The 26,361-nt window shown below is 48.5% G+C and overlaps 1 protein-coding gene, 1 long non-coding RNA gene, 1 other non-coding gene and 1 pseudogene across 4 annotated transcripts; 3 read left to right on the top strand and 1 right to left on the bottom strand.

Annotated features, from left to right (window-relative positions):
* Window positions 1-255: 255 nt before the first annotated feature.
* Window positions 256-10,048, top strand: LOC140907651 (TRPM8 channel-associated factor homolog; annotated as a pseudogene).
* A 3,188-nt stretch (window positions 10,049-13,236) lies between these two features.
* LOC140907613 (protein mono-ADP-ribosyltransferase TIPARP-like) lies at window positions 13,237-16,443 on the top strand. The gene is made up of 5 exons (XM_073333972.1): window positions 13,237-13,538; window positions 14,052-14,226; window positions 14,709-14,896; window positions 14,982-15,251; window positions 15,999-16,443. The coding sequence occupies exons 1-5, from the start codon at window positions 13,237-13,239 to the stop codon at window positions 16,441-16,443; spliced, it is 1,380 nt and encodes a 459-aa protein (XP_073190073.1).
* A 4,148-nt stretch (window positions 16,444-20,591) lies between these two features.
* On the bottom strand, window positions 20,592-20,663 carry TRNAE-UUC (transfer RNA glutamic acid (anticodon UUC)). The gene has a single exon. It is a non-coding gene; the product is annotated as a tRNA-Glu (tRNA).
* A 2,232-nt stretch (window positions 20,664-22,895) lies between these two features.
* On the top strand, window positions 22,896-26,142 carry LOC140905928 (uncharacterized). Of its 2 annotated transcripts, none has more exons than XR_012156987.1 (3): window positions 22,896-23,173; window positions 23,599-24,289; window positions 24,798-26,142. It is a non-coding gene; the product is annotated as an uncharacterized lncRNA (long non-coding RNA). The 2 variants fall into 2 exon arrangements; XR_012156989.1 differs by lacking the exon at window positions 22,896-23,173 and having other exon boundaries at window positions 23,212-24,289; window positions 24,798-24,887; window positions 25,534-26,142.
* Window positions 26,143-26,361: the final 219 nt, after the last annotated feature.

Genomic DNA, 26,361 nt, shown 5'->3' with positions numbered 1-26,361 from the left:
CTCAGCAGGGTGAACACGAGTTAAGAGCGGTGTCATTACAATAAGCAGATTTGCCTCTGGTTATGCTCCAGGAGCAGATTTGCTGTGTAAAAAGGTGCTATTTTTGCAGTCACTTTTCAGGGCAAAACCACGCTTCAAGTGAATGTACAGCTGAGGAGTGGTGCTTGTTGGGGAGCCCACACAGCAGCAGTACAAGGGTCTCTCAAACAGCACCTTTCACCAGCGTGCTCCACATCACAGCTGAAGGGATCATCTATGGAGTTAACAGGGTATCCATGCTCATTCGGAGCTTGGCCTCTAATGAGGCTGCCTTTTTATGGAAGCTATTCAGATACCATGGTGATGGGAGACTTTATAAAAATCTAGATGTATAAATAAGCTGGATAGCCAGACAGACTGTGGATTAAAGCACATGCTTCAGAGTATGATGGAATAGGAAATAGGTCACATAGTTGTGCAGTGATATCCTTGCCTGTGTATGTGAGAATTTCCTTCCTGATACCAGCTAGTGGTCAGTTTATGCTATGCACCATGGCAGTTGATAGCCCTCATCATTTTAACATTGCTAATATCACTGCAGATGCTGTTCCTAATATTAACGCTAGCTAGGGTAATATTCAAATGTTTTAAAAAGAGATCAAGGTATTTGTCTCAGTTATATCCTGAAACAGTGAATCATAGAAGTTAATTATACATCGGACAAAGAAATACACGACTGAGTATTACTTTCACCCTTTAGGAAGAGGCAGAGGAGAGGCAGTGTTGCCTAGTGGATAGATCCCTGGACTAAGGCTCAGAAGACCTTGATTCTATTCCCAGCTCTGCTGCTGGGTGACCTTCGGGAAGTCACTTCCCCTCTCTGCACCTCAGTTTCCCCATCTGTAAAATGGGGATAATGACATTGAGTTTCTTTGTGAAGTGCTTTAAGATCTACTGATGGAAAGGGCAAGATACTAGCTAGGTATTATTATTTGATTATAAATCACTCTCGATGACAAGGATGTCTCTGGTTTTTCCAGGCATGGATTAAATAGAAAAAATGATTTAGAGGGTCTTCTGAAAGGAATGACTGAATTAAAGGTGGAAGAAAGCAATGTCCCCTCTCACCTGCTGATCCATGGATCTTTAGCATTCCCTGTCGGATTAGATGACTCCCACCAGTCATTTCTTGCAGCTGCTCACTATGGAAGGGGTCGTGCTGTGGTAGCCAGTCACGAGAAACAGCTCTATGCACCAGCAATGAAAACTTTTATCCTCAACGCTATCCACTGGCTGGAAGCAGAAAAGGGAGGGAAAGTTGGCCTTGGAAACAACATGCAAAACCTTTGCCCTCTGCTAAGTCAGGAGAAGATCTTGTGTGAGCTAGCAGACCTGGAGGACAACCTGTGTGTGTATTGCTGCACAGCCAATAGTGACAGAGGGGCAGAAAAGATGCAGGAGTTTGTTGCAGAAGGAGGTAGACTGCTGATCAGGGGACAGGCCTGGTCATGGGCTACAGGCAATACTGGCCATCATGCCATTGCTGAGTATCCCAGCAACCAAATATTGAACAAGTTTGGAATTGCAATCCTGGAGAAAATCCTTGCGGTATTGAAATACCTGGCTGTATGCTTTGAAGATGTTTCCTCCCATTACCACTTTCGCTGGGTACTCTTTCAATTTCAGCAATACCTTAAGAAAAAAGAGGCTCTAAAACCCCATCTTCCTCATGGATCAAGAAGCTGGGGGAGGATTCGACAGCATTCATAAAGATCCCAGCTCAGGACTCTCCACCTTTATTCTCCATTCAGAAGGAGCCAGCTGAGCTGGTCCTGGCTGGTGGAGTCCCCCATGTCAGTGCAGAAAACCCCATCAAAGGGAAGTTTGAGGAAGCAGTTTTAATCCACTTAGCTGCAGAGCTGTACAATATCTTCCCTGAATTCCAAAAATAAGCACCTCCCCTGAGTCAAAATCCTTTAGAAACTCCCCTGGCCTATCCTGTGACTGTTCAGATAGATGGAAGAAATGAAGGTAGGACACATCTTTCTTTCTTTCTTTCTTTCTTTCTTTCTTTCTTTCTTTCTTTCTTTCTTTCTTTCTTTCTTTCTTTCTTTCTTTCTTTCTTTCTTTGTATTTCATCAGATTGTCTCTGCAGTGCCTCTGGATGGAGTTGGGTGCTTTGGCTGGCATGCTCAGCACCTGCTCTAGGGACATAAGGCCCAGTTGAGGTGTCTCAGGTTGGGCACTGAGGCATCCCAAATCACTAGTCACTTTTGAAGATTTAGGCCTGGGCTCTTTTCTGCCTTCTGTGTCACAGACAGATTTGTTATTTCAGTTCTAACTGCAGGGCCACCTGGTCTGTAAATTATGCCATTAGTTACACCTGTGCAAAGCAACAGGGTCGCACGGGTGTTGAGGGTGTAATTTGAAGAGCCCGTGTACAGTTTTCATTCTCTCATAACTCAAAAGACGCAAAAGGGATTTTGCTCAAACATATCAGAAACATTCAACTTCAGCCATAGACCACGCTTGGAAAGTTTCACCCACCCAAAGTAAAAGCTTCAGAAAAATAAGCGCATGCAAAATCCGTAAATCTGGATGGAAACTGTTATTCATCCTTAACTCTGAAGGTCATGACCCCTATCATATGATCTACCTGTGTTTCTGTCATGTCAGCTGCTGTGATTTCTTATAGGCATGACGGCGTGGAGAAGCACTGGACTCTATATTCCTCCAGGAAAAACAGCCACTCTGCTATTCCCCTCCACTGCCATCAGGGCTAATCTGATGGTGAGTACTTTCCATTGCTCTGAATTACAATCAGACAAACCATTCTCATTTCCTTGTGTAACCCACAGACCTCGTGGGTGTGGTGCTCTATCCCATCTAGTGGCACCGAGACCACTTAGAGAGAGAAAATGAGTCTGCTCCACAGCCTTAGCTACCACGCAGCTGGCTTTTAGCTCATGCGGTAGAGGCCCATGCACTAAACTCCAGAGATCCTAGGGTTGATCCTGCTCATTGACGACTGGGGTCTGTTGGCGTTACACTTGCACTTTGTCTTTTGCTGTGCTGACACCAGATACATGAGCAATTGCTTCTCATGTTTATGCCATCAAAATCCTGGAAGGCGGCTCTTTCCATTGCCTGAGGCCACGCTGCCGTGCTTCTTCCTCTCAAAAGTTACTCCACCAAAATATGCAAACCCAGCACATCATCTATGATCTCCTTCATCTGCTCTAGACTACTCCCACCAGGCCACATAGATCTGGCACTTCACTTCTTTGACCAAGTCTTTCCTCCTCTTCAGGCTGCTTTCTCTGCAGAAACTCTTGTGTCTCTATGAATGGAAGAGATGTAGCCACCACTGCCAGTCATAAATCTATAGCCTCCCCCTCACATTTGAAAATGTCTATCTCTGTCTTCTGCTTCCATCCTCCCTTATCTCCAGGCCTCCTAATTCTAATAACTTGTTTTCCTTCAGGATTTATTGGACTTTGTTATTAGGACATAAGAGTAACTGCACCAGACTCAATCCATGTTCCACCTAGTCCAACGCTCTCCAATAGTGGCCCATACCGAATGGTAAAGGGAAAGGTATAAAACCCACATAATGCTATACTGTGGCAGGCAATTCCATTCCTTTAAGGGGACAGCAATAGGATTAACTATGGAACAGATTCTGCCTGTCCCTGAGTGGATGTACAAGGAGCCTTCCCACTCCACTCTGACAATCACAATCACATTCCTTGCACACAGGTGACAGCATAGTCACAAGTTGGGAATACTGTGGTTCTGAAGACAAAAAGATCATGGATCGCATAATATTTGATCCCGTGTTCTCTTAGGCCTTGGGGATTTGCCCCAATTTCAGCCATCAATGGGCAGTCCTCGAGGTTGCATACTCCTAGTGCAGATAGGGTAATCTGCGGCAGATTTTGCAGTCATTTGCCCTGGTGCAGTTTACCCCTGTTTCCAGCAGGGGTAAGCTCCACTGGTCCAAATAGTGGCTTTGCCCATCCACATGAAGTGTTTGCATCAGTGCAGTGATGCCGGTGAGGGGGCACAGGTGGGGCAAATGACCACTGTAGACAAAAGCCTAGTCACATTGGAAGCACCCCCAAAGGGAAAAGCCTCCTGTAAATCAGCACAGGGAAGGAGGATTCTGCTTCCTCTGTGGCAACCTAGTTGGAATGTTCGGTTTAGACGCTTGGGGCTCAGTTCTGCCTTCAAACTCCTCCATGCTGCTCTCATGCTGCTGTCAACGTGAAGGGTCCTCGCCTATCCCAAGGCGTGACCGGGTCCTGTGCTGTGTAATATTGGCACTAGCCAATGGAAAGAAGAGTGCGTTGCTTATGGGAGTTGGGTAAATATATTAAATTCAGGGCAGTGGCATATCTAGGATAGGAAAACTGGGTGGGCCCCGGCTTTTGGGTGGGCGGGCAATGACGGGGGGCCGCTTCCCCACACAGAGGGGATTACAGTTTTGTGGGGTCCTGGGCCAGGACAAGTGGGGGTTCCTTCCCACTCCTTCTGCCTGCAGGACCCCCTCCTGCTGGAGAAATGCGGTCGGGGTGTGGAGATGCCCCGATCCCCCCCACCCCCACTCCTGCTGGAGAGCAGGATCCGTGGGCGGGGTCTTGCCCTGCTCTGCCCCACCGGTGCACCTGCTGGGGAGCGGGGTCAGGGCGTGATTTGAGTGGGCCTGGATGCTAAGTGGCATGGGCTGCGACCCACCCAGACCCACCCCTGTCTACACCCCTGGTTCAGGGATGAACCATTCCAATCTGTTGCCTCTCTGGTGCCTTTAGCTGAACCCTAACTCCTCCAGGTGCAGATTGGCTGTCACTCTGATGACCTCGGGGATGCAGAGGAGCTGAAGCGCCCTCCTGTGGTCATCAGAAGTTTAACATTGAAACTGCAAAGATGGAAGTCCCTAGTCTGTGGGGTGGCCTCATCTACGTCCTAGTGACAGAGAAATGAACACTGGGCCAAATATCTGTCACCACAGAACGGGCTATGCGGGCTTCTTTTTCAGGCTTAATAAGTGGACACTATTCCTAACTGAAGACAAAAGAATAAAGACATATTTCCATGCTGCTGACTTGGCCACATTTTCCTGCATTTTCCATGGTCGCATGTTATATCGTCTGCAGCTGGAGACAGCATAGTCCTAGGGATAAATGTTGCACCAGGGGAATTGCCCATAAACTCATTGCAGAAAGTGTTCTGTTCCTAGCCTGGAGTTCTATTTTATTGGTCTGTCTACCCCCCACCTCTGTGACATCATCACCATCTGCGTATCTGAGCTTCCTAGCCTCATTTGAAGTGGCTTGGTATTAAAAATGTTTCCACTCTTCAGCCAAACAGTGGGTGTCATACATGAGGGTGTCATTGGAGCTAATCAGTCCCCAGCACGTTTTATAATACATCTCCACGAAGTCTACCAGTTGGTGTGATAGAAACAACCCTATCCAGAGGGACTATGAAGTTAGGATGATTCTATTGGTTGGGTTTTGGTGGAGCCGTCCTTCTTTTATTTATGTATAAAAAATCTTTTCAGCCAATGACATTTGGCTTTAAATGCTGAATTAGGGGAAACCAGCATATCTGCCTGGCAGGACACCGCCCGTCACTACCCTGCTCCCTGGGCTGAACTGGCTAGTTGGAACATCATCCTGACAGTACCTGCTGATGACACCCGCAATATAGAGAACCAAGAGACTCTGCTTTTCCTCTGGGAGCAGATCTTGACAGCCATAGCCAAACTGGCAGTCAAACCAGCAACTTTTCCAAGGCCAGAGAGGATTGTGGCAGATGTTCAAATAGCTACTGGCAAGAATAATAATCATAACATTTTACCTTTCTCTAGGATCAATATTTCTAAAGGGACCCTAGTGCATTAAAGTTACAACCCGATCTTGAAGATCCTTATTTATATGCATCATTCCATTGACTTCAGAGGACTAGCCATGTGAGTAAGGATTACTTGTGTGACTCAGATTTTCCTCTATACATGTCACATCACCTGATACTGAAATGCAGCCAGCTCAGGGGAAGAATACAGTAGTTTTTTAGAGAGAGAGACTGGCAGGCAGATGTAGGATAACAGTTAACCTATGCATCATTGCACCTACTGCTGTGGGAGTGAACCATGGTGAATGGGGATGGAAAGAATCGAGCTGGTCCATTGGGACCTTCTGTTAAATTAGGGCACTCAATCAAGCTTTCGGTAGTTTGGTAGATAATGTGGCTCTGGAGATATGCATGCACAAAAGCTCTTAAAGCAGGATGGAAAGTGGTGTGTTGTGTATCAGCAAAATGCTGCTTTCAGTTGTTTAGAAAGCAAATGCAGCTTTATGACAGTTCACTAATGAAACACCTGTTAGAAAGTAGGTCCTAATGGCTCTGTGCTCTAACTGAAGCGTTGGTAATAGGTAGTAGAAGCCCTCTGAGAGCAAAACTTGCCAATTTTCATAGTTGTACCTGTTTTAGGGGATCTGTTTTAATCTGATCACAAAAGCAGCTGCTACAATCTCACAGTTTGTTTCTTTATGAAAGATGGCAGTCATCTCTAACTTTATGAAAGATGGCAGTTTCAGTGGATTTGAAGCTAAGCTACTCTCAACTAGGCTGATCTCCGTATCTCCACAATCTCCGCAGGCGGAAGAGATGTTGCCCAAGGAAAGATGACCACTGTCTCTTATTATTTGCAGCGCTGTGCTCAAACAAGCTACTTGATCCCTGTTCTCCCGTATGAACAAAACCTGAAAAGATGTTCTTGTTTGGAAAGCAAACAGCTTTAACTCAAAGGTAGACAGGGGTCAGATATGCTGAGGGCTTGTCTTCACTGCAGAATTGTCTCGAGTGATAACCCAAGTGTTGTCCCTAACTTGCATCCCTTCCATGCAGCCACACACACAACCCCTTTCCTCGAGTGTGGTGGTGCTTTTCGCTTGATTTGGCTGGCCTGTCAGGAGGTATAGGGCATGTTTACAGAACAGCTAGATGGCTGTGGCTCCAGCCCGGAGCTTTGGCACCTTCCCACCCTGCAGGGTCCTAGAATCCAAGCGCCAACTCAAGCCCAGACATCTACACAGCAGTGAAACAGCCCTGCAGCCCTAATCCCGTGAGCCCAGGTCGGCTGGCATGGGTCAGCCATGATGGTCTAGTTGCTGGGTAGACATACCCATACAGCCTGAGTCAGCACAGCTTGTCAGCTAATACAATGTGCATGTCTACATTGCATCAGGTTGTGTGATTGCAGCACACAAAGACATACCTGAGCTAGCTTTAATTTATTTAGCGTGGGTACCGGTAGCAGTGAAGCCACAGCAGCATAGTCTTCAGTGCAGGCAATACAAGCCTGGGACCCTGGGTAGTTAATTAAACCTGACCTCCAATTTTACTGCTGCAATATTACATACATTTGTGCCCATTCTTTCTTGTGAGTGCGAAGTATCAAATTTACATGCAAAACTAGTCGGTGTTGTGACTACCCAACAGATGTGTAAACATTAACAGTAACCCACAAAGTCAGAAGGTTTTAAAATCATGCCCTAAGCCTACCATGGCTGTCTTTGCAGGAGTATGTTAGCTCTGATTATCCTTGCCAACCTCCTGTTCTGCTGTCATTCACCCTGCAGTGTAAACATCTTCTGCATCTTTTTCTGGCCTAAAGTATGAACTGGAGTGATGCTGTACAAACAGATGTGTTCCAGATGCCTGCATTTCAGTGACAGGAGAAGGGATTCCTCCATGACTCTGTGTGTGTGTGCATAGAGGGATGGATGTGTGTGCAAAGAGGGACGGGTAGGTATTTTGTAAAGTGCTGTGAGATCCTTCCAGATGAAAGATGTTATATAAACAAGCTGTCTATGTGTGTGTTTTCATATGAATATATAGAATTAAAACAGCAAATAGAAAGCTCTTTAGAGAAGTGTTTGCGAACTAGTTTAATAGTGCTAAAGAGTTATTTTTATTTTTGTACATGTACTTAGACTTTTTCAGACAGTCACATTTGTAGAAAAGAAAAGAAAAATATTCCAAGTGAAGATCAGGGCCTGCTCCACCCAGCAGCGAAAGACTTACTCATTGTTCAGGAAATTTTTTCTAAAATACTAGGGAAGGGAATTGTATTTTAAATTATGTTTTTGTTTTGTTTCTTTTCTGACCTTCAGCTGGAAAAGGCCTTTGGATGGGAATCCTTCATTCAAATCTTTTCTGAGTACCAAACATTGTGCCACGTCCCAGCAGACAATGACTCAAAGTGAATCTGTGGGCAGCAAAGTTTTCTCAGCAGGTGCAGAAAAAATTGGCTCCTTTTTTTTAAGGCCTGGGGGTGGCCTATTAAGGAAGAGCTTTCCCAGCAGCTGGCCATATCATTCCCAAAATGGCCAGAGAATCCAATGGAGCAGTATCTTTCCCAGTAAGCGACCAGTTACAAACGTAAAGGAAAAGAAGATAAGCACAGCGCAGGGGGATGTAATAGTTGACCTCTCAAGGTTCCTTCCAGCCCAACATTGCTACAAGTCTATGATTCTATAATTCCACTTTATGACTGATCCAAGATTCTGCAATTGTTTTAATTGGCATCTGAATGGTAGAGAATGAATCTGAGTGATGGCTCTGCATCACACAGGGGATATAGGCACCCTCTGCTTAGCTTGTCCTCCCCCACCACCTTGAACTGTAGCCCTGCATCAATTCCCTCTCTTTAGCCATGGAAGAGGGAAAGACATTCCCCCTTTTAAAGCTTAGGGAACCAAACACCACAATAATTTCCCCTCTTCTCTTCCTCTCTGGTCTTTACTCTAAAGGACTATGGGGTCTGCATTTAATTTGTGGTTGGAAAAAGTAGAGTTTGTTACTGAAAATGATCGGATGAAGAATGGAGACAGGGAGGAAAATGATGATAAATACAAAACCAGGAGGACGTCAGGAATAATACAAATAGGCATCAATATAACTGTAAGGGTGAAATTATGGCTAAAATAGTCCTAAGAATAAGGATTGGTGGCCAACACATTTATGTTATGTTAGAAAATACCACATTCTACAAATGCCTGCAAGTTCTAAGAGCTGAATTGCCTGTTTTTCCCAGAGTTCTGTTCACTCATGCTGAGCTACATCCCACAATTCCCTGCAATAGCACAACTCAGCATTTGGCATACGCTGCTAGGAAACTTGTCAAAATCAAGATACATTTGTTCTCTGTCTCGGTACAAGCTGCTGGGGACGGTATCTTCACGGACTGGTACCTGCAGCGCTAGTACCCAAAAGAAAGATGAGAAAAGGAACAGAACAAGCGAAGGAAGTGGGACAAACTGATGGGCTGGATTTTAGTGACAGGCAAAAAGTTCTGTAACTTGTAAAATCATCATATAAGTACCCCTAGCTGAAATGTGCAACTTGGGGAGCAGGCTGTGAGTGTAACAATGCCGCACAAGACAGCTTCCTGGAGCCTGCTTTCTTATTGAACCTTTTCCCTGCACTATATTATTTTTGGCTTAGAGCAATAAACCTGACTGACATTGGTCATTAGGGGACTTGAATATATTTCATAATGAATCAAAGTGTGATCAAGCAATTGACTATACAATTTATCACCAGGATGGAAATTCAAAGATGAAATTGAGACTTTCCTGGTAAAATGGGTAGGCCAAACATGCTTGCTTTTTGTTATTTTGAAACAGGTTTCTCTCCTCTTATAGAAATGACAGTTTGTTAAACTAAAAAAATCTGTTTGATTTAAAAAATGGTGCTGGGTAGATGTCACAGGCAGTGAGAGGAAAGAGGGTGACCAGATGCCAGCATTGCCAACCCCACAAGGTGAAAAATCATGCCTGGCCCCCAAAACGATGGGATTTTTGAAAAAAAAAAGGATATTATAATTGTTGGTCTTTTGATTTTTGCATTCGCCTCCTCCGTGTGTGTGACAGGTGTGGTGCTGCCAACTCCCCCAGATTCATACAGGAAGGTGATTCTGGCCTTGCTGCAGGAGCTCTCTGGCTGCCTGATGGTTCAGAGCTTCCAGCTTCCCAAAAAAGCCAACATTCTAATCAATTAATTCTGTGCTCCCCCAGCCCAGCGGTGAATCGAGCTGATCAGCTAGTTCTGCCCCCACCTCCCCTCCTGTGAGGAAGGTGACAGCTGCTCCCTCCCATCCTGAAAACTCCTCTGGCTCCTGAGTGGTGAGGGGGAGAGCTCTGCTTGCCTTCTTCAGCAGCTTTGACTGGCTGTTCTTCTCCAGGAGTCAGGGTTGTGGGGAAGAGAGCCCATCGGAAAGGGTTGTTCATACACACTCTCCCATGAGTGCTTGGAATGCAGAACTTGCAGTGTCAGGTGCCCTAGTCTGTCTGTCTAGCTGCTGAACATTTGCAGCAAGGAATGCAGCCACCTCAACCCATATATGGTCAATTGTATTGCCCCACCTTCACAGATATTGTAGAGACTGCAGCATGCAGTTATTGTAACACCAATATCAACATGTGTAGGTGGGCATAAGGAGGTCCCACTAGGGGATGGAATGGTCCCTTCTGGCCTTTAAATCTCTGACTCTCCAGTTCATTTTAAGCTGGTCAAAGCTACGCTCCATCACTATCCAGCATGTGTTAACGCTGTGGTGAAACCTTTGTTCATCTGGCTTTGTTGAGTCTATGTATGGCTTTGTTACCAAGAAAGCAGAGAGTATGCAGGGTCCCCAAAATACCGGTAGGGGTGGGTACACTGTGGATGTCAATGTTGTGAGGAGAGAAGAATGTGCCATTATGTCCATGCCTAAAAAAAAATCAGACTTAAAAAGTTCTGACATCATACCTTTTTCCGGCTCAATCCTTACAGACATCCAAGAACTGTCTGCAATGGTCCACCACAGCTTGCACCACAATGAAGCAGCAGAATTTCTCTTAACTAACTCATTGTGCTGGTGGCATGAGTACAGAATGAGCCTGTTCATACTATTTAAGTGTCCAGCACGGTTTGGGAATCATTGCTTTTCAAATCCCTCAGTGAGCTTGAGTACACTCGACACCTTGATCACAGAGCCCTGCAGCATATTATGTGTTGCCATACACCATGGTACCCACTGCAGATATCCCGACCTCAAACTGGTGCCTGCCTAACCGGTAATTGGCATCTACAGACTCAGTTTTCACAGAGCGCTCTCCATGCCTCCTTGGATGAACCCCTCTTTTAAATGCACTGATTTGAAAGTACAAAACGCTCAATAAACTCAGAGCAACTTTGATTTGTTTCTTCACATTTCCATGATAAAAATGATAATTGCAGCAAAATTTTCTGGAAACTCCAAGCACTGGGGAAACTGTGAGTAAGAATTTGAGTTGCCTTATAGCACCAATGCCATCACAAATTCCACATGAGGTCACTACCCTGAATTGTAACATCACTGTTATCAGAATCCTCTGGTTTGAAGAAAAGAACCAGTTAAACAACTTCTCCCCATTTTGCTGGTCCATCAAGGTGACAGAGAGACACAAATTAGCAAAGGGTTACAGAATATTTTATTAGAACTTTACACAACAAACAGAGCTGAGGCCTAAAAAAGAAAACAGGAAGCAGTTAAATAAGGCTCTAACAGTAAATGCATTGTTTAAAGGGATGGTATCAGGATAAAAATAATGTGTTCCTTATGTTATAACTACCCCCTTAGGCTATTAACTCTGAAAGAAATGTAAGAAAAATTAATGTATTTCTCTCGTCCCTCTTTATGCTGTTCATTTACCCTTTGCCCCTCACTCATCTTGGAGAATGACCTTACATGAGGTCAATTTCATTTCTGCTCTGGGTCAGTTTCACTCTCTGGTCACCTGGCGTTAACCACACATTTAAAGTATAAGAAAGTATTCTCTCTTCTCATTACTTGTGTTTTAATTTTGTTCATATTGGTTTTTGTAAAACTCTTCTCCTTCCTCCCTTTTACAATTCCCTACATCCATTTTTATATCGAAATACAATCTAGCTCTACAAAAACCTACCTTTTAGGGCTGAAACTACTGACTGTTTCATCCTCAAATCCCATTTCCACCCCGGGTCTCTTCCCTTTTGCGTTCTAGCATTACCCATCCTAGTTATTCTTCAGGGGTCTGGAGTACTATACAATCCCCAGACAATATGTCCCAATGGGAAAAAGTATTTTACCAGACTCCTTAATATTTGGTGGCGATGGCAGTAGTTGGGACGTGTAGATTATACTAGCCCACTGAATACTCAGCAGAAGGGAAGAGAGATGCTTGCTCATGCTCCTCCCTTCATTAATATACACATGGGACTGTATTATACCTTTTGATATGTAACAGAGAGAGGCATGTAATGCCTCTTTAGACTCTACACTTCATTTTAATATATCTAAGGTAGAGCTGGACTTTACCCTACTGCCCAGTCACAAGAAAAGTGGGATCAAGTTTTTCTCCTATCCTTTTTTACACCTATTAAACACTAATCGTAAACCACCAATCAGAGCAGAGGACCCCCCCCCATTCCCACCAATCAGAGCAGAACATGTTCCAATGTTCTAAACCCCTTGTTCCTGCACAGTGCGGAATCCCCATATTCAAAGAGACGCAGCAAGACGCAGGCCAGGCGTTTGGGAGGGGTGGCTACAGCCTGAGCCACAGGGAGAGGGATGGGGCAGAATAATTCCACAGGGCTACCAGGCCAACTGAGGACAAGAAGTGCCTCCCCCAGTCAGCCCCAGCAGGTGTTTGCCAATGGGAATCTCTGTGGGGAACAGGGGCTGGCAGAGGCTGTGCCATGCTGGGAATCGGTTCCCCCAGGAGAGGAAAAGATCTCTGGGGGGCAGGGTTGGGGTCCCACGGGAGGGAGCTACATTTGTGCTGAAAGGGAGGTTAAAGTCCCAGATAGGGGTGACCCATCCTGTGGATTTAGGGCCAAGTTACCTTTATGTATATCGGGATAGGGTTCCACTGTAGAGCACTGTGTGTGTGAGTTAGAGGTGTGAACAGGAGTTGGGGTCCCTGGGGAGGACTGTGTGTGTGTGGTTTATTGCGATATATCAGAGGAGAGGCCCCATTGTGGCATGGGTGCATGCAGAGTAGGAGTGGGGGGTTCAAGCTAGAGGCCCTGCATTGAGCTACTCTGTGCCTCAGGGTTACATTTCAAAATTACTCTTTCTCCCAGGAGTTGGATTCCTTCCATGAAGAGCGCTCTGGCTCCCCTCAGACATCTGCTTCTTCAGCCAGTGAAAGTACCATTCCCAACAGCCCACCCCAAAAACGCATGCGCACGGCCAAGGGAGAGAGCTCCCAGAGCCCCGAGGAGGCCTCCGAGTATCTGGGTGGTGACAATGGGGTCAGATTTCACATTCATCCAAGAGATGAAATTAAGATTTGTGACCGCTTCCTGCTGGGGGGCTGCACCCAGGGGGACAGCTGCCCCCTCCACCACACCCACTATCCCTACCATTGGCAGATTAGGCGGAGGGACAGCAATGCCTGGCAGAGTGTTAGCGAGTCAGCTCAGCGGCACCTAGAGAAACTTTACTGCGACACTGGAAAAGAGCAGATTAAGTTTGTGGACAAGTAAGTGATGGGAAGCCAAACTCCAGTCCTGGAATCGACCAGCAGGAAGAGCTGTAGGAAACAGTGGGAGAGGTGCTGAGTATAGGGAGCTCATGGTGTCTCAAGTCCCTGCCCCAATCTGGGATGTAGCATAGGGAATACCTTGCACGTTTCCCCACTTTCATTCATTCCACTCCCCAGGTCCCTTATGTCCCACATGTGTGGGACTCCCCTCACTTTTCTTGTTGAAAATTATTTTACATCAGAAATAGACTCAAGGAACTAAGGTTACAGAAGGGGTAATTTGCACTAGAAGCGTGGATCCCAAATTGAGAGCTACGGTGTAGGCCACAGTGCTGGCTGCCAGGAGCTCCCACTCTACTGCTGTCCTGGCCTCACCCAGCAGGAGGTGCTGTAGAGAACTGGGCAGGAGCACTGGGTGCAGGGGAAGCTGCTAGCTCCTCCAGTCCTGGCCTCTCCTAGTAGGAGGTAATGGAGGAATTATTGTTTACTGTATCCTTTTCCCGCTCACAGAGGCGGTGCTGTTGGGAGCATTTTTCTGCACTCCATGAAGCTGGTTTGCTTCATCGGACCCTATGACAAAGTGCGGCGACTTTCCAACACCTCTGATCCAAAGGAGAATCCCCACTTCCCCACAGAGTGGGCAGCCTATTGGAAGAGCAATGACAATTGGAAGAAGTATGAGGAGGTGAGGAAAAGGGAACGGCAATCCAACCTGCGTCATGTATATCATACAATGCGTTTCCCCAACAATGCCTCACTGAGGTATGCAAGGGAATTACATACTGTAGTTAAAGCAGAAACAACAGCAAAGGGGGAGACACACTGAGGGGCACAGACAGAGGAGAGAAGGTTTGTGGAGGGGAGATACTGAGGATGGGGAAGGAGCTTTCGTTGGCAGGAAGAGAAAGGAGTTTCTCTGCTATGGCCTGAGGGAAAACCAGGCTGAAAAGGCTAAAGGATGCTGTAGGGAAAGGAAAGGTTTAAAACCAGGTCATAGTTAGTCAAGATGAAGACAGGCTGGATACTGGCAGATCTTTGCCTCTGGCTTCCCCAGATAGCTAAAGAATTATTGATGAAGGTGGCAGCCTAAGGAGCAGTGTGTGTGGGTCCTTGGCTTTCCTTTTTGGAGCACTCTCCCTGTACACCTTCTCTTCCTTTCCCCCTCAGCCCATCTCCCAAGGTCTCCTTGCTGCCTATGAGCAAGACAAGGACAGCTACACCTTTGAACGCCAGGGCCACTTCTTCATTGTGGATCTGAAGCGCCATGTGCAATGGAACCGGGATAAGGGATACGTCCGCCTGGTCCAGCGCCGACCTTCCTACCGTCCCCTCCTCAGTATGGTGCCACAGCTGATGTAAGTGACTCCCCTGGCAACCATGGTCCTAAAGGAATATAACAGCATTCAGAGGAGATTAATTCTTGTCTCACTGTCTCCCTAGGACACTCCCAAGAAGACCCTGGGGAACAGTTCCTTCCACTTCTGACGTCCTCGGGGAGAATCCAAAGGATGGCTACTGTGGATCCTATCCTGTTGCCTGGGTCCCGAAGCCACCAGATGGCCAGGCTTTCCTGCAGATGGAGGTGCTACCAACAGAGGTTGCATACCACAGAGTTTGTGCTCTCTTCCATCAGTCTGTCTCAGAGGAAAAGGCACTGGTGCTGGGGATTTACCGAATCCGGAACGATGATCTCTGGGAAAAATATACCAGGTATAAAGAGAAATGTTGTGGGGAGATTGTGCTTGTACGTGTACATATGTGAGCGTGAGAACCCTAGCCCGAGTGCCAGAGGGGGGATGCTGGAGCTAGTGCCTATACGTGTGGAGCTCACCATGCTCGCGGCAGGAAGTGTAAAACCTAATGTCAGTGCTTTAGGGTGCAGAACCCATGGCGCTGGAAGCCTAGGAGCATGAGCCCTGGAGCTAGTGCGCTAAGGTGTGCACTCACAGGAGTCTGACTGAAGGAGCTAGTGTGCGAGGGTGTGAATATTAGTGCTTGTTTCCTCAGGTGGGATTTTAGCACACCAGCGTGAGCATGATTGCTTCTCATTTGGCAATTCCTTGTGCTGGAGTGTAGGTAGATTCAGCTGCACTGGAGTTTGCATATTTGGATGCATCCTCGGGAATGGGTGCATGGATCCTAGTGCACTGGGTTGTTTGCAGGGTCCATGCATGTGCACTGGTGCAGATAGTGCACTTGAATGTGAATATTTGTGCAGTGGTGGGCAGATCCTAATCTGCTCAAGTGACATTGGATGCACTTGTGTCATTGTTGGATGGATCCTTGAGGGCTGGGGAAGACTGACCCCCTAAGTCTTTCCCATTCAAGCTTTTGGCCTTTATCTATTGAGTAAGTGGAGATGGAGGGAGTTGGGGGGAGTTAGGCCTCTAAGTTTCCCCAAACATCCCCTCTGGGCAGGATCTAAGCCTGCTTTTTTTCCCTTTGTGTCTCCTTCAGGAAGAAGGCCATCATGTCCCATGCATGTTCACTGCAGGAGAAACACCAGCTGGAGAAGCACCTCTTCTATGGGAGTGCTGCTGACTTCCTGGAGCCCATCTGCCAGAACAACTTTGACCCCAGCTTCTCAAGGCTGCATGCCCCAATCTACGGCAGGGGCTGCTATTTCTCCAAGAGTGCCATCTATTCACACCGCCACGGCCAGGCGAGCAAGGCCGGGCTACGCTACATGTTCCTGGCCAAGGTGCTGGTGGGCAAGACTGCTGTTGGGCATAAACTTTTCCGCCACCCCCTGCCCAGGGTGCCTGGTGGGCAGCTCTTCAACTCCTGGGTCAACAGCAAAAGCAATACCCAAGTGTATGTGATCTCTGACAACTGCCAGTGCTACCCCTACTTCCTGATCAGCTACAAGATGCTCTCTGACCCCATAGCAGTGGATGGTTGATAGTGCAAGGGGGAGGAACGGCTCATTAGGAAAGATTGCTGACGCAGCTTTTCTGATCAGGCTCCACTTCCCCCTGTGGGGACAGGGGTCACTTTTTGTTGTCACCTACAGCCTTCCTATGCAACCTGCTCTGTAAAACCCACTCTACATCCACTCTGAGCAGCAGCTGTGACCCTCCCAGGGTATGTGGAAAACAAGGCCATCTAGTTTCAAAAGAGCTCTGTCCCATCCCATCCTATTCAATCTCCAGCAGATTTACCCACCCTGTGTTCAACTTCACCCCTGTCACCTTCACTATCTGTCCAAATGCAAACATCCCGGGAGGCTGTGCCATCAGACACTGCTCCAAGCTCTGGCCTGGAAGCTGCTCTATTACACCATACGAGCCATCACTCTCCGTGACCTCTCACTGCTTTTGTAGACTGCAGTATGTGATTCACAAAAAGTCACCACTTTGTTCATGACTCACCTTCTCTTCCACCTTCTAAAGGGGCCTTCAGCCTGCGGGTAATTGGTTTGTCAACAGTTGTTTGCACAGTGGCTTGCTGTAGTGTTTGCTAAGTTTTCTGGTGTAAGACTAATTTAGAAGTATTGTTAGAATATTCACCATGGGTCAGAGTGCTCTCATGTGTTTGTAATTATTTAACATATAGGTTCGTTATACAAAGGCAGAGTGGCTGTAAGCATCTGCTGTGTTTAGTCTGTTGCATGAAACCCCCCAATGTCAAGGATCAGGGAAAGTTTCTGGCTGCTCAGGCCTTGCTCCCAATGATAACATGTCACCTGCCCCTGCAGGAAACCTCCTGTGATCCTCAGTTTTTGGGACCTAGGAATTGGCCAGTCGTTAGTGAGTTAATATGTCCTAATGCCTGAGAACCTGTGGATTGCTCATTTATTCATGTAAGCAATAACTCTTTAATTCACACTGTACTATTAACATAATTACTTTCTTTGCCAAGTTTCCTTGCCTTCATAATTTGCGATCACTTGCCTTATACTTTACATTATTTTCTTGTCTTTAAAATTAAAGAGCTAAGAATGTTGTTTACTGCACGATATCAGTGTGAGCTACATTATCTAACACTTGGTTCATTAAACCTGTTACTTAATTTGATTTAATACCCCAGCAATCACAATTAATGTAGTCTCGGAAGTTACGCTATGTAGAATTATAGAAATATATGGCTGGAAGGAACCTCCAGAAGTCATCTAGTCCAGCCCAGTGTCCCCCACCTCCACCTCAACACACGCTGAGCAGGACCAAGTGACTGGGAGTTCAAGGTAAGTTGTGGGTACTCGGTACCTCTAAAAATTCTCCTATCACGATTAAGTGCCAAAACATGGATTTGGGGCCTACATTTTCAAAAGGGACTGACCTGAGGTGCTCTGCAGGTGACACGTTTTTTCAAAAAGGCCTGATTTTCACAGAGCAGTGGCTCAGCACTTTTGGAAAGTCAGCATCCTCTTACAGTGTCAAGTCAGGTACCTCAAAGCTAACACACTTAGGATACTATACACTTTTGTCGAGAAAAGTCAGCTTTCGTCAACAAAACAGTGGAGGTACACGCTGAAATGCTTCTCCCGCTGATCTAGCTCTCCTGCTCCGCCGATATCATAAAACCACCTCGACGAGCGGCATAGAGCTTTTTGTGATGTAGTTAGAGCAACGGACCCTGTGTTTCTTACGTCGCCACAAGAGGGCGCTAGGAGGTGTCTCAGAATGCCCATCTTGACCACTTTGGTCACCATTTTGAACTCCGCTGCCCTGCAGCCAGTTACACAGGCATATGCCTCTCCCTACTTTAAAGGCTTGAGAATTTTTGAAATTCCACTTCCTGTTTGCTCCTCCTGAACAGCTCACATCGCAGCTGTCTTCCCAGCTGACAGTGCCGGCTCCCTACAGCAAACACTCTTGTGCTTGGTGTACACCGGAGTTGTTGGATCTGCTGGCTCTGTGGGGAGAGAAGGTTGTGCAGTCGCAGCTCCGCTCCAGCTGTAGGAACTTTGATTCCTCTGGGCAGATTTCTCATGGCCTGGAGGAGAAGGGGCAAGAAAGGAACACAGAGCGGTGCCGTTCTAAGATCAAGGAGCTGAGGCAGGCGTACCTGAAGGCAAGGCAGGCCAATTGTCAGTCTGATGTGTCACCAAAGACATGCTGCTTCTACAAGACACTGACGCCACCTGACACCCCACCTTTCTTGGGGCCTGACCAGGTACAACTGAGACTAATATTGGAGTGGGAGACTTTTCCTGTTGGGTTATTTCCTTACCGTCACAATGGGGATTTTCTGTCTAGATCTCGATCTTTTTTGAATATTTTTTCCTACAAATCCCAGTGGATCTAAAAGTTGGATTGGCCAATGAGCCATGTGTTCCCTCATGGAGTTTTAACTCCATGCTGAGTGCAGCAGCCATCCCTGTTGATGCAGGATCTCCTTGGGATTGGCTCTCAGCCCAGTCCTCTGGAGTGACACTCACTGAGCACTGCCACAGTTAGGGGTGCAGCTCAGACACTGAATGTGCTGGGTGTGTAGAGATTTCCTATAGTGATTGTAGTTCATGTTAACTTAATAACCAGGGAAACTGTCTTTGATTCTAAGGATCTGTCTACACAGCACCTAGATACTCGTGGCTGGCCCATGCTACCTGACTCGGGCTCATGGGGCTTGGGCTGTGGGGCTGTTTCATGATGTGTACACTTCCAGGCTTGGATGGAAGCCTGGGCTCTAGGGCCCTATTATCTTTTGAAACTCAAGATTAGAATGAATTTGTGTTTCTTTGTTTACCTGCTTTAACCTTGGAAATAACTCTCTTATTTCCTGTTCCTATTTAATGAATCTTGAGACAGTTTATTATCAGATTGGTTACAAGTGCTGTCTTCAGTGTGAGATCTAATTGACCTGGGGTAAATGACTAGTCCTTTGGGACTGGGAGTGGCCTGAATATTGCTGTGGTTCTTGGTGTAAGGGACGATCTACCACAAAAGTACGCTTACAAGGGTGCCAAAATACATTGGAGTACTGAAGGGGACTGTCTGTGACTCCATGATTAGGCTGTTACAGTGCCTGAGGAGTTTACACTTAATAATTGGTTGGGGTAATCTAAGTATAAACTCACAACCAGTTTGGGGTTTGTGCCCTGCTTCCTAACAGTCTGCCCTGACATTGGTACTCATGCTTTTGAGCCACTGCAGGCAGCTTGACACCCAGTGCAACTGGTCTCACTGATATAGACAGGGAATGCCTTCCCTCTGGGACTCTAATATGGTTCTTCCACTACATAGGCCCCACAAAGTTCAGCCCACAGCACAATTCATGCTCTCCTGTTGGCATAGTAGTGACTTCACTAAAGCAGTAACTCTGATAGAACCAGGCTGCCAGCTGCTGTGTGTTGCAGTTCAAACTGTTTGCTGATTATTAAACAGTCATATTATGGTGGATGCCTAAGGCCGTATGGTGCTGATCTCTGAACAAGCACTGAAAAGGAGACAGTCCCAGCCTCAGAGAGTTTATAGTCTTATGCCATAGGGGTACAGCATAAGACCCCCTCTCAAATATGGTAACCCAGTGGAAGCTGCCTTGGGTCTGTGTTATTTTTTCTCTGGCCAAGGCAGGATTTTTTTAAAATGTCTGTGTCTTTTTTGTGTCTACCTCACTGACAGGGGCTGTGACCCCAAACCTCGAGAGAACCTATGGCCCTTAGGCAGGGCTGTGGAGAAAAAGAGAGTAACAGGAGGGTAAAAGTCATGAGATCGAATAGTCACAGTAGCAGTTTTAGAGCTCAGTTGTGATCAGACCAGGATCCAGTGGCAGTGACAGCTCCCCCGCATCTCATTCTGGCAATAGCTCATAGGTTGCTGAGAGCCCTCTGAGTGTTATCGCAGGGGCTGCCCGTGGGGATGGTCAGTGTAGGAAGCTGGTTGCTGAACCTCTGGATGAGGATGGTCATTGCCCACCACCCAGGTATTCCTGGTGCTTGCTGCTCTCTGGGGAGGCTGTTGCATCTCTTGATCATGCCTGGAAGTGCAGGGCTGGTGGGGCAGGGGATGAGATCATAGAATCTCAGGGTTGGAAGGGACCTCAGGCGGTCATCTAGTCCAACCCCCTGCTTAAAGCAGGACCAATCCCCAACTAAATCAAAAGTGAAACTTCCCATACTGGGAGTTGAACCCAGGCCGCCTGGGTGAAAACCAGGAATCCTAACCGCTAGACCATATGGGAGGTATTTAAAAAAATAAACCCAGATCATGCTTTGCATTTAGAACTTCATCACACCTGGTGAGACAAGAAGAGACTGAATCAGAAGCTGGGCAGATCTGAGCCTCATCCCACAAGGAAGAGGCTGCAGTGATGAATGTGGCACCTGCGGAAATGCAGCCACTTCTGCGGCAGGACATGGCAGCCACTCTGCCCCCGTTTCACTCTGGTGAAGGGCCATAGGAAGGGAGGAATGGAACTGCAGGGGGACAAAATGGAAATACCTGTGAGGAGGCATTTGGGCAAAACATTGGGTTTATTCTTGTACAAAGTACCCTGGAACTGACCTGCGGGTGATCAGTGCAGTGTCCAGCAGCCCAGCACCACCTTGCCGGATGCTGAAGCAATGCCTGATCTCTAACAATCTCAGACACACATGCCCATATCTAACTAATAGATATTTAGTGAATGCCAGGCATTGTCCCAGGTTCATTCAGCTCATTTCAAAACCCAGCATTAACATGGAATAGATTGGCCACAGCTTTCTAAGAGCACCAACAACTGCCTGGGGACAGCTGTATTAAATGTTCCCTTTCACCCCTTGTACCCTTTCACCATTTGTCCCTCTGCCAATATCCACTAATAGGCTAACACAAAGTCAGATCCCCCTATTTGCTGTCTCACTGCCCAGCTCCCTTGCTCCAGAGATCTCCCTCCATAGGGGTTATGGGCAGAGGCTAGACTGTCCATCAGACACTTGTGAATATTGGCATTCAGGCCCTAGTGACAAGCAGAAATGTGTCACTCTCACAGCTCGGTACTGTGAAGTGATCAGGCCCTTGTGCTTTCAGGTGTGGGCATGCGAGCCTGTGCTGGGGAGTTTGTAGGTCTAGAGCCCTCAGACTCAGCTGCCCCATAGAGAAGCACCCCCCAGAGGCTCCGTCTCCATCAGCACTTCCTGTGCTGCTCTGGCTGACTGTGGAACCACATGGTCACCTGGAAGGGCAGAAGGAAAGGGATGAAGGAGATGCTGATGGAAGTGGGAGCCAATCCCCTCTGCCCACTGCACTCCCTCCTCTTCCCCACAGGGACAGTGTCATATTGTATAGTGTGTTTTAGACTAGGAGGCAAGTACGCAAAAGAGTAAAATACAAGACGAAGAGAATGATGGAGAGGTTCCCCACACCCCCGCTGGCCAGAAATCTCCCTAAGCCAAGTCCCTTTCTGGGTTGAGAGAATGTTACCTGACACCTACCACATTTGCAAGCCTGGGTAATGACCCCTCTGGTCCCCATTTCCCTCCCCCTGATCTTCCTCAAAGGAACTGCTACGGCATCAGTTTGTCCTGACTTTGGGAGGCAGAGACAGAGGAGGGAGACGCCCCAGCAGGAGAGGCTGATTTCACCCGCTTCTCAGTGAGGGCCAGGGGCCGGGCCAGCACAGCGATCGCACTGTAGTCGGGGTCTGCCTTGTTGCCAGCACCCAGCGCCAGAGGCAAACAACTGCAGGGGTTCGTTGCCCGGTGTGTGTCACCCAATAATCACAACGGGGTGGAGAAGCAAAAAAGTTTATTTGCAGCTGCAACTAAGGTACAGGGAGAAGAGAATCTCAAATCCTGCACATCAGAGCAGGTCATTACACACACTTTTATATTCCTTAATGCTGCTGCACTACACATCAGCCAATCGAAGCTTTGCACAAATGCTCTGCCTTCCTTATATGGGTTACAACAATGTTTATTTCCCGCAACCTCTAACAAGCATTCCTAGCAACTTAAACAACCAGCACATCCTGCCTGGCCTTGTAGCTGTCTCTCCTGTTATCTTTAACTTGGCATCAGCAAACCTTACACTATGAGGCATGCTTTGCCGCTGCAACATTGTTTTAAGAGCAAAAGAGCTTATTCAAACCAGCCAGGCCTGAGTTCTGTTAAGGGGGGGGGTTAAAAGAAGCCCTAAGGCCTACAGCAGGCAGACCTCCTCCACCCTTATGGCCTTCCATCCCCTGGACTTAACTGTGGCCATGCCCTGGGGTCTCCGACAGCCGGCCTCCCAAAGGCCAAGGTCAAAATGCTCAGCTGCAACTGGTGGTCCTGGCGCCATCTCCCCAGGAACGCCAGACACAATGTGGCCTGGCGCAAGAATGGAGCCTGCCGCGGCTGCTGCACCGACCCTGCGCTGAGAAAGCCCCACGTGCTGGGGTGGGGACAGCCGCCCCCCGGGGAGGATGAGGCCGGGGACCCCCTCCCCAGGGCACCCGGCAGAGACCCGGGTCCCCCAGGTTACGGGAGCCCGCGCTGGTGACCCGAGCACACGCGGCGGGGCCGGTCTCCCCCGGGCGCGCACGGAGCCGGCGGGCGGGCGACGAGCTACGTCGCCCTCTGCTGGGATGCGCCCGAGCCTGCCGGCGCCCCTCAGCACCGCAGCCGGGGCTGCACGCAGGAGGGTCCCTGGGCCAGGCCACGGGGAGGTCCCCAGAGCGCGGCTCGGCTTGGCCTGCGTCGCCCGGGCACCGGGGCTCCGGGCCGGGACCTGGTGGGTCTCGCCAGGCGGCGGAGCCCCTGCGCCTCCGCGCTGCGCACCGGCCCCCCCGGCCTGGCAGGGCCCCCGCCCCGGTGTCCCTGCGGGCCAGGCTGCGGTCTGAGCCCTCTCCCGTGCTGTCACCCTGCGCTCGGCCCCTGAGGAGGCTGGCTGCCAGGGCTCGGAAACACGGCGGGACAGGCGAAGAGGAATGACGTAGCGCCTGGAAAATGGGCCCGGTCCCAAAGGCTGCACATGCCGTGAAGGGCCAGGCCCAGGGAGGGCAGCTCCCGCCTGAGAGCCCCCAGGCCACGCGGCACTAAGGCTGCTTCCCATTCTTGTGCCGCCGGCTTTTACCTCCGCACATCCCACCACGTTTGTGCGTCACACGTGCAATCAATGCATTGACCTCCTCCTTTATTTTCCCCTTCTCCCCGCAGCCGGCCTTCCCTTCCACTGGCCCTTAGTCCTGGGGGGAAGGACAATCACATCAGCCGCAAAATGAATCACCCGTTCAACTTCTGTGACAGGCTTTGCTGAACTCAGCCGGGGCATCAGATGAGCACGGAGCTAATCGCATCACACCTGAGACCTTTCCAAGGGAAGCTGTTAGTACATCAAAAAACCTGCCTTACCAGTCAGATATTCAGGTTGCCAGATCAAGCGCTGCAAAGATTAAAAATGCCAGAAAATCTGGTCTGTGAATACCTGGGATTCATCACAGCCACCTTTGAACTACCCCCTTCTTGACAGGACTGCGCTGCGGAGGGGGCGCGGCTGGAATTCTCACCTCATCGAAATGAATTAGGAGGCAGAGTTAACAGTGCATTGGGTGGAAGATGAGACAAACTGTCACCTTTCCGGCTGCTGTTTGCAATTTCTGCAAGGCTGAATAAACCATGCAACACACAGCTGCTTTCAAAGTGGTGGCCGAAACTCTACATTTCCTTTGGTAATGAAAGTTCAGGCTTGGCAGAATCACAAGGAATCCAACATTGCAGAAACACTAAGCAGAAAGGATCAACAACGTTTGACATTCGCTGGAATCAGCTGCGCATCCATGGAAAGAAATATCTCAGCCTGCCTGAGGCTGAAAGGCTGTTGGGGATGATGGGACTCACCTGCCACCAGGTACATCCAACCCCTCTCTCTGGGGCTCTGGATTCTCCTCTCTCTGCTTAAGAGACATTTTGCATTTCTAGAAAATGGTTTCTACAGCCAGGGCACCATAGGGAGCCATAGCAGAGGGTTGGGGGAGCAGAATGGTGCTGGGGTCTCTGTCACTCAGAAAGGTGCTGACAGTGGGTCTGGAGGTACTGGGGCTGGGAGGACAGTTTCTGTGACCTGGACGGAGCAGGGGAAAGGGTCTGTTCGGGGGGGGGGCGCATGTGAGAATCTTTCATCCAACTGGAAAGCAGTGAAGGATCCTCCCCTCTGTCCCTGCCTCCCATTCTTCATTCAGGGCCACAGAGATCTGCTGTTGGACACAGAACTCCTCCCTTCTTCTCAAGGCCTGGGGAGGGGAACAGGCTTTTTCAAAGCCTCTCAGGAGGGAGGGTAAAAGGAACAGGAATCGAGGGGTCCCTGAGGTTCCTTCTCTGCCAGCAACTCCTACAGCCCCTCTTCTCTCCAATTCCAGATATGGATTTGGTTCCAGAATAGAAGGGGGAAGCACCGGAGACTTTACACTGGAGACGGGACACCTGGGAGCAGCCTCTGTACCCTGCAGGTGAGAACTTGAGAGCTACACACACACACAAACACACTCCCAATCACCCCCTCAGACACACGCTGAGTGTCCCCCACCCACACCTCCACTCATCCACAGAGACACTCAGACAGCGAGACACCCCAAAGAGCAGACACCCGCTCACACCTGCCAACAGACACACGGGCACTCTGGGCCTTTTCCACAAGGGTTATTCACTGGTATCTGGCCAGCACTTCAGTGACACAGGGCCAGATCCCCAGCGTGTGTAAAGCCGGACAGCTCCAGTGAGTACAGTGCACCTACACTGAGCACCAGGAGTTGGAGCCTGGCCTGTGAAGTGCTGGGAACCTGCTGAGATCTTAGCATTACACTGATCTCCCTCTGGGCTGTTTCCTCCTGCCCTGTCAGGTTTGTTGGGGGCTGGTTTATGGGCCATTGGAACGCGTTGAAGAGTCAGATTTCTCCCCTCAAAGTATCCCAGGTGCAAGTAGATTCACCACCTGCAAGTCCCCTTGGGATCCTCTGGGACAGAAGAGCCTACAGAAATATCCAGGACAGGGCTATTAGTGCTGCTAGCAGTGAAGAGAGCTGAGCCCTGGGGATCAATGCAGGGCTCTGGGCTCTCTGGGTTGTGATTAAATGTTCTGCTTTCTCTTCCCTACAGACCCAGTGCTGTGCACACTCCTGCAATGATCCATTCTCCCTGTTTCATTGGCCAGCACTTCCTGGATCCCCAGGACCTGATCCAGGGATGCAATGGGCTCTGCAGGGACCAGCAAGCTCTGCATTGATTCCAGAATTGACCGGGCTCCCCTCCAGCCAGCTCCCAGCTGTAGTTCTAGGGCTACAACACACAGGCCCCAGAAACCAGCCTAGGAACCTCTCCCCCTGCTGTGCAACCAGTGGCTATTGACTCTACTTCCTCCTCTACCCCCAGGTTCAGTCTCTGGAGTCTCTGGAGCTGTCACTGTTAATCACTCTGCTCTCTTCATTGACACATGTTGACACCCAGGGAGTAACTTCAGCTTTCCTGTCTGGACTCCCCACTGGCTCTGTTTCCCAGCCTGAGTCGGGGAGTTCTCAGGCTCTTTCACTCCCGAGGAATCTCTGACACTCTTCACTCATGAAAACACCAAGATTCCTTCAGACTAAGCGAAAAGCTGGGCAGAGGGAGAGGGAAAGAGCTGTGGTTTAAGTGTTTGCAGAATGCTGGGAGGGTCTCTCTCATTTCAGTGGTGCTTTTCTGCTGTTAGAGTGAATCCATTGTCTTATTGTGATTTTGCTAATTTATAATAAACTAGTTTTAAATAATACTGGGAGTGTTTCTTGTACAGTTCCTGAGCTATAATTAGGTCCAACCCTCATAACCTCTCCTCATCACAAACAATTAAAATCCCCCTTCCCCCCCAAAACCCACAAATGGGCCAATATCAGTTATGTGGGTTTACCAGAAGTGCTGGTGTCACAATGCTAGCCCCTCTCCCAGCCCCTA

This window comes from Lepidochelys kempii, chromosome 1, assembly GCF_965140265.1.
Source record: "Lepidochelys kempii isolate rLepKem1 chromosome 1, rLepKem1.hap2, whole genome shotgun sequence".
In the NCBI taxonomy this organism is placed as follows: domain Eukaryota; kingdom Metazoa; phylum Chordata; order Testudines; family Cheloniidae; genus Lepidochelys; species Lepidochelys kempii.
This window is presented reverse-complemented; position numbering and strand designations above follow the sequence as displayed.